The sequence below is a fragment of the Triticum urartu genome, chromosome 1, assembly GCF_003073215.2.
Source record: "Triticum urartu cultivar G1812 chromosome 1, Tu2.1, whole genome shotgun sequence".
Taxonomy (NCBI): Eukaryota; Viridiplantae; Streptophyta; class Magnoliopsida; order Poales; family Poaceae; genus Triticum; species Triticum urartu.
In genome coordinates this window covers 40703696-40711428 of record NC_053022.1, presented here as the reverse complement: position 1 = coordinate 40711428, position 7733 = coordinate 40703696, and the positions used below count along the sequence as shown (strand labels likewise).

At 40.3% G+C, this 7733-nt stretch overlaps 1 protein-coding gene across 2 annotated transcripts; it reads left to right on the top strand.

The window, feature by feature from the left end:
• Positions 1-2521: 2521 nt before the first annotated feature.
• On the top strand, positions 2522-6990 carry LOC125545530 (DNA repair protein RAD51 homolog 2). 2 transcript variants are annotated; one of them, XM_048709514.1, is made up of 12 exons: positions 2522-2741; positions 2829-2942; positions 3021-3170; positions 3664-3767; positions 3856-3919; positions 4032-4087; positions 4342-4422; positions 5216-5281; positions 5383-5474; positions 5555-5671; positions 6474-6617; positions 6701-6990. In XM_048709514.1, the coding sequence occupies exons 1-12, from the start codon at positions 2658-2660 to the stop codon at positions 6736-6738; spliced, it is 1110 nt and encodes a 369-aa protein (XP_048565471.1). In that variant the 5' UTR covers positions 2522-2657; the 3' UTR covers positions 6739-6990. The 2 variants fall into 2 exon arrangements, with proteins under 2 accessions (XP_048565471.1, XP_048565477.1); XM_048709520.1 differs by lacking the exon at positions 4342-4422.
• The last annotated feature ends 743 nt before the right edge of the window (positions 6991-7733 follow it).

Genomic DNA, 7733 nt, shown 5'->3' with positions numbered 1-7733 from the left:
AATGGAATGCATAAGAGAAAACAAATTTCTCGTTGACTTGATTAATTTTTAAAACATCCCTTAGAGTCCTACACTAAATCATTTAATATTGGTGTAGTACATGGTCTAAGATGAATAATTTACTTGCTCTGGGACATAAGGCAAACCAAAATACTTAGATATCCATTAATGAAAAGAACAATCAAGATACTAAGGTACTGCCAAAATAATTAATGAATATGTTTAGTAGTTGTGTACTATCAAGAAATTAACACCACTAAATATTTGCTTTGGCTATTAATGAAAAATATCATGGTCTCACACCACTCTTTATCTCCTTTTCTTGTAGTCAAATCGCTGCATATGTTGAAATTAAAGAAGTTGACCGAACGACCAGTGAAAAATTGGGAAGGTGAAACAATAAGCAATTGTGAAAATGGACAACTTGCAAGATACTAGAGTACACTATTCAAAAAAAAATTACAATAGCGTGAGATCAACCATGGAAATGCATCTAGACCTCTCATACAAAATAGTTGCTTATCAAAAGCCATGTAATTTAAACAACATAGATGAAAAACAAATGAGGTTTTGTTTTAGAATGTCACCTTAGGAGGACCTAACCTATAATGAGGTTTTGTTTTAAAACCTGCAAGCTAGCATCGGCTGAAAATAGAACGGGACATTGAAAGACCAGAAGGAGAAAACAAATCTTTATAACAAAATTGACCATCATCCTTTTTCAATATACATGCTAAACTAAATCATAAATGGTACATAATCTTCTAGTATCCGAAACTTGGCGTGAAATTCAATAGTAATTCAGAGCACATAAAATTCTAGCCAAAGCCACATGCAAAGATATGCCGCAAACAAATCAATATGGTATGCTTCACCATAACCTCCATGCGCAAGCCTAGGATGTCATGGAACTGGAAAGCAATACAAAAATATGTAAACACAAAGCAACAAAACCAATAGAAGAGTGCAAGTAAATAAATCGTTACAGTGTCAGTGAAACTTATCAACATGGATAAGAATGGCATGCGTGAAATGGACCCAGTCAATCAAAGTCATAACAAAGTAGATCCCTTGCACGCTCAAGCCCAAAAGGAAGCATGATATCATATATCATATCGCTAGGCACACCAAATTAAATCAAGGGTGTGAGAATTCACCCAAGGATTGGGTTCAATTCCCTTGGATCATCAACATATGCCTCCTTGACGTGGGCGTCAACACCTCAGAAGTTCTTGATTGTCCGTCCTTGGAACAATGACGAAAGAGCACGAATATGACCATGGAGGTGTTAACCTGAATCAGGAGGACAAGAGAAATTGGATTTGGAGGGGGAAATATGAACATCTGAGGGATTGATTTTATAATTGACTAATGGTTAATTTACAATTAATTAAAACTGAGGAAATTGGTGGGAGTCGAAGAGGAGCGGGCATTGTGGATTTGGAGAAGATGAAGAGCCTAAAGGAAATCGACCACAACTAGAAATATGGAAGAGGTGAGTTTCTCGTAAAATGATAGTGGTGGAAAAAAGCCGAAATGAGGGTGATGGCTTGGCATCAAGAAATCGCCGGAAAATTAGATAGTAGGATTCAACTAATTTATGAATATACCCTAAAAATACTAATTTATGAATAGAATATGACACAAAAGAAGCCATCCGAACTATTAGATGTGTTTTGAATTAAAGGTTATTTCATATGCATTCCAACGGATCATAATCCTTGGCAAATTTCTTCCACGTGGTTGTTTGATTTGTGAGGTGGAATCCCATATAAAAATATTTAATAGGGTAATGTTATCCTTCATTTTAGTTCCCTATAGCCGTCGGCTCCCCTAAAAAGCCAGGGTTTCTTTGCCTCTCATCGGCGCTGCCGTCTGTCCACCTCGTCTCCGGTGGTCTTAGAGCCATGGGAGCAGAGTGGATCTCGGCCCTTGCCGGTGGAAGTGTTCCGTTTTTAGATCTTTCTTTGAGTGTTGTTAGGGTTTGTGTCCTGCTCAGGAATACGAGACGACGACGACTCTCTGAAGATGGAATAACACTCTCCCCGCTTAGGCTTCGTCCGGTGATGCTTCTAGCATCGTCAGTGCGTGTATGAAGGTGTGTCTCCGGCATATATGTCTTTGGTGAATTTGCTCGGATCTGTTCGTTGTTCGTCTTTGTTCTTATGTCTTTAGGTTGGATTCTTCTGATCTATGCTGGCGGCGGTTGATGCTCGGTTGCGTTGGTCCTATGAGGCCTTAGAATGATGACTTTTTGATTGTCTACTACAACAAGTTTTATCCGGCTCCGGCGAGGGAGGGACGACCATAGTGGCACGCCTTTGACTCGCTTCAGTGCTTATAGTCGTCACTACGTGGTCTACGGATTTAGATATAATTTTTATTATTTCTAGCGTTCGTTGTACTACCATGATCGAAGAAGAATAGATCGGAAGTTTTCTAGTAAAAAAATGGTATCCTTCGTTTAGGAAAAAGTAATCATCATTTGGTTGAAATCTCTCCCGAGAAACCATTTGCTGAAAATAGCTCTTCCCCGAATAAACCGAACGAAGAAATCCACCGCAAAACTCGAAAAGAAAGGAGAGCGCGGAAACAAAACTAAAATTTCCGGATTCCCCTCCTCTCCCCCGGTGGCCGGAGTCCTACCGGCGGCCGCGATGGCCAACAAGCTGGTCTCGGACATGTGCCTGCCTCCCCACCTCGCCCACCTCCTCGCCGCCCGCCGCCTCACCACGGCAAAGGTCAGCCACCCCCTCCGCACGAAACCCCAATCTTCCTCCTCCCCTCACCCTGAAACCGGCCGCCGCCTCTAACCCGCTCCGCCCCAGGACGTGCTCTCGCTGCCGGAGGTGGAGCTCATGTCCCTGCTGGACGCGGGCCTCGCCACGGCCCGCGACGCCGTCTGCCACGTCAGCGAGTTCGCCTGCCCTCCCTGCCAGACGGTACCCGGCCTCGCCTCTCTCGCCATTTCGGGTTTGGGGGTTTCTGAGCGATTGATGTTTTGCGACCGGTTTGCGCAGGCGCTCGCGCTACTGGATGAGCGGGTGAGGCTGGGGGGCGGCGGCCGGCTGGCCACCACGCTCTGCGGGCTGGATGAGGCGCTGGGGGGAGGTATCCCCCTGGGCAAGCTCACCGAGGTCGTCGGGCCCTCGGGGATCGGCAAGACGCAGGTGAGACGCTCCGCTTGAGGATTTTGCATCCAAGCGTCGCTGTGTAGCGGCGCTGTAATCATATGAGCTTTTGCCGCTGTATATGCAATGTGGGCTTGTGTGTTTCTGAATGCCAACTAATTCCTGTACCCCTATGCAACAGAGAAGTAGAAGGAGGACCTCGTGTATTCATATTATCTGTCAGTGCGTTACTAATTTATTGTGGGCTAATTGCTGCTTACTAGTAGGGATTTAGACCTCATGATTTCGGTTCGTTAGTCAGAATTTTTCGTTTGAATTATAGAGACATGTTTTTGTGAATGCTTTTGTTAACCATGTTCAGTTCAAAGACACATTCATGTGGGTCACTTGACAATTTTCCCTCCCTAGTGAATCCCAAGTATGTTGATTTGATATGTCAAATTTAAACCATTTACTTTCTCATGAGTAATTGAGTTGCTTTGTTTTACAATTAGTCTCTATACATTTGCTGAAAGGTTCGCACACTCTGTAGTTTTGTCTGAAGCTTGCGCTGTTAGCAACGTTACCAGAATGCTATGGGGGCCTAAACGGTCGAGTTGTGTATATTGACACTGAATCCAAGTTCTCTTCACGGAGGTAGCTTAGTTCCATCTTACTACTCCAAAGTCCCAAGCATGTCATTTAAGAAGTATGTGTAGTGATCAACCTTCATGATATGTTGCAGGATGATCGAGATATGTCAGAAAAGCTTTCCTCAAATATTTAGGCAAGAAGGCTTAGCACAAAAGGTTGTTATAATTCATCTTCTACTTACCTATACCAGGCAATGCTTAATCTTTCAGTTTAACATTATACATGACTTCTTCGGCTGTTGTGTCAAACCTTCTATTTTTTGTGCAGATGGCTGGCAGGATCCTAGTGATGCGACCAGCATCATTATCTGATTTCACAAAGAGGTATATTTTTCTGACACTCAACCAGTGGATTGTGGAAGGCTGATGTCTGGTGATTGTTGTTATGAGGTTCCATGAATAATAGAAAACTTTCATTAACAATTCTTGAAATACTCCTCTTTTGGCCAATATAGTGTGGCCATTGTTTTCACTATAATTTTGTTGGATGCTCCTCAAAATTTACATGTAAAAGAAATTCATCATGCTGCACAAAACGCTTGAATATTCTTTTTGATGTTTTTCTCGCCCTTCTACAGTTTGGAACAGATGAAGGTGACTCTCCTCCAAAATGATGTGAAGTTACTCATTGTTGATAGCGTGGCTGCTTTCATGTCATCGTAAGATATGCACACCATATTTTTTATTTATTTGCTTTTGACTTCACACAATGATAGGGTTTTTTAAGTATGAGGAGCCAATGGTAGTTTCCACAGTGAGTTTTTCTCAGTTCCTTAGCATATTCCATGTTTACAAATTTAGAAAGTCATCTGGCTTAACATAATAACTTTAATCAAACACTGGGTTGCCAATTCATTGCTATGTGCCAAACTGTTGATAACTATGAATCTCTGTCTTACATTACTGAAAACTTTGAAATACTAAATTATCGAAAAAAAGGTCGAGCCAATACTAAGCCCTTGGCAGCATTTTTTTTAATAGAATGGCTACCGAAAACAGAAGGGTGAACAGCTTGCACACCCACAGAACTAGCCAACAGAGTGTTGTTTGGTTCTTGAAATATTAAATTATCACAAGTTCTTGAAACATGGCCAGAGCTTTGGTGGAGTGTTAACATTCCGAATGGTGTGCATAGTTTCTTTTATATACAGCTATGAGTTAAATAGCTGTGCAGTGCTTTTTATAACTATTGCTCATGGTCTCAACTATGAAGACTACTCTTTTAAATAGCTGACAAAGGTCTTGGACGGTACTAGTATGTACTGGTTCGTTGTTGCAGTGCTGGAGGCTTGTGCTGAAGTGTGTAGTGGTGCTTTAGCATGAATAATTATCATGTTTTAAGATCATCTAATTATTGCATGCTAGTTGTTTCTTCTTCTACTATGGTTCATTTTTTTGTTAACAGTATAATATTTAATTTTCTAATATTCTACTTCAACATACATGTGGCAGGGAGAACGAAAGAGGTACAACAGGTTTCACACAACACCCTCTAAGATGGGCTCTTTCATTTCTTAAGTGAGCCTCCTAGATCCTAAAATTCATAGCATTCCTTCTACATTTTTTGGTTACACTGTTGATTCTGCTGAAGTGCTTTGGGTTTCCTTTCTGTCCTGCAGGTCTATAGCAGAGTTGACAAGAATTCCAGTTGTAGTTTCAAACCAGGTCCGCAGCCAAAGTAATGATGATGGTTATCATTACTCGTTTGAAGGTTTGTACTTTGTTCCAAGGAAACATATTATCTGTTGGTCATCTTGAACTTTATTTAATGTTCCTATTAATCCTCTGCAGTAAAAAGGATGGGTGATGGCGATGGTGCTGAAAGACTCGAATCTCATCTTGTTGCTGCTCTTGGAATCCAGTGGGCTCATGCTGTAACTATCCGTCTAGTCTTCGAGTCTCACTCAGGTTTGTATGCTTACTTGTATCATTAATCAACTTACCTTTTATCTTAATCATGTAGTCTACGACTGTTGACCTACACAACAAGTGCCAATACAGTTTGGAAAGCATTTCTTTTAACTGAATACAGTTTGGAAAGCTGTTAGTGAGCAATTCTGTTTTTTCAGCGAAAATTGTCTGCCTTTTGTTTTTACAATGAGATTAACTAGAGGGGTTTAGGCGAGTGAAACAAAACCAGTTTTCTAGAAACCAATTGCAGGCAAGTTTGGGATCTTTAGTTGGTAACCCACCAGTTCCTGTTGTTTTTGGGACCCTGAGCGACACAGTCAAACCTTGATAAAAAAGAGAGGTTCTAAGAACCTGTTGAAAACCAGCTGCTCGTTGAATGAGTAGAATTAACTAAAGATGCCACTCAGCATAACTATTTTTACTGCATGCATGGGTTGAGACAGATTGGCCAAACCCATTTTTGAACAGCCATAGCCCATAGTCAAACCTGAGGAACTGCAACATTGCTTATTGGCTTTTCAACTTTTGTAATAGCTGTAGCTGGAATTCAGTAGAACTATTTGAATTGTAATATAGCGAATTAGCGGCAGTTCTGGTAAAAAAATGGTAGGAATACACATAATTATGGATTAACATCTTTGTGTTACCAATGATGTCAAAATGCCTGCTGTCTCTATGTTCCCTTTCTACTTGATCTCTTTTATTTTTGCATGTAGGTTTATGAAACCACAAAGCAGTGTTGCATTTATTGTTCTGCTATTTTTTTATGACCGCTATAAATTACGTACATTGCCCACAGGTCAGAGGTTCATCAAGGTGGCGAAATCGCCCATGTCTCCAGCAGTAGCATTTCCTTTCATCGTGGAATCATCAGGCATTACATTACTAAATGATGAAGGCATTGATGTGTCAGGTCCTGAGATAACCTCGATTCGCTGTCAAGGTACGATTCATATTGTTGACACACACTAAGCCCGAGACTGCAGTCTTCTTTCGATTAGTTGTTCTAACAGACACCTTTCTCAGGGCAAAATTTGTTGGGTCTGTTACCACTTGAAAACTGAAGATGATTTCACAAGACAGGTGTGCTTGTGGGTCGGCAGGAGATAGTCAGAAAGGATCTTAAGTATGCTGCTGACAGTGTTTATGCTCCTTCCACTTGTCATGACAGAAAGCGGAATCAAGCAATGTACATAGTAGACAACTACTGTTCCTTCGGAACCACATGCCTGGTTTTATATTAAAATTTCCTTATTTGTTTATGTTTCTGGATGGGGATTAGTTGCTAGAGATATAACTCTAATTTTCTGCGTCTAGTTGATGCCCCTAGTATTTATAGTGCACTTATATGTGTATTTGCCTATAGTGTTCTTAAATATCTAGATAACTTGGTAGAGAGTGTTAGATTTATGAATCTAAAAAATGATTTTGAGAGGTTTGCAGATTATAAAAACTACCTTATTTCAGTGTGAAATAGAGTTTATGAGGTGACACCATGCAATTTCTCCTTAAAACCCCTCTTCCACTTCGCTTGTTGGAAGTGCTCGTTTCTTGGTCAACATAGTTCTTTTTTCACATGCATCTGGTATTGAGACCATACCATGATACCGACTGTAATATACTCCTACATGTTTTTATAATACAAACTTATTAATATTGTCGTGTTGCTTGTTTGTTTTTTTACACAAGGAACTAATGTAAGCTGCCTAAATTGTGTACCCAACTTGGAGGTACAAGCAACTTAATAAACCCTCTCAAATTGGCCTGAAACCGAGCTTCTAAATATAGGCTGATATGACTCATATATGAACATGTGTGGCTTGTCGATACCGATATAACATATCATTTCAAAAATTCATTTGCACACAATTCGATCGGCATGACCAATGTTTCACACTATATCTTCACATATATGTAGATGGAAGATATTCTTTCCTTTCTAAAACATTGTAAATAATATTATACATTTATGAAGTCATCAAGTTATCAGACTTATGCATAATCTTTATAAGTATACATGTCTAACATACTTTCGAATGTTACATTAAGGATTGCACGA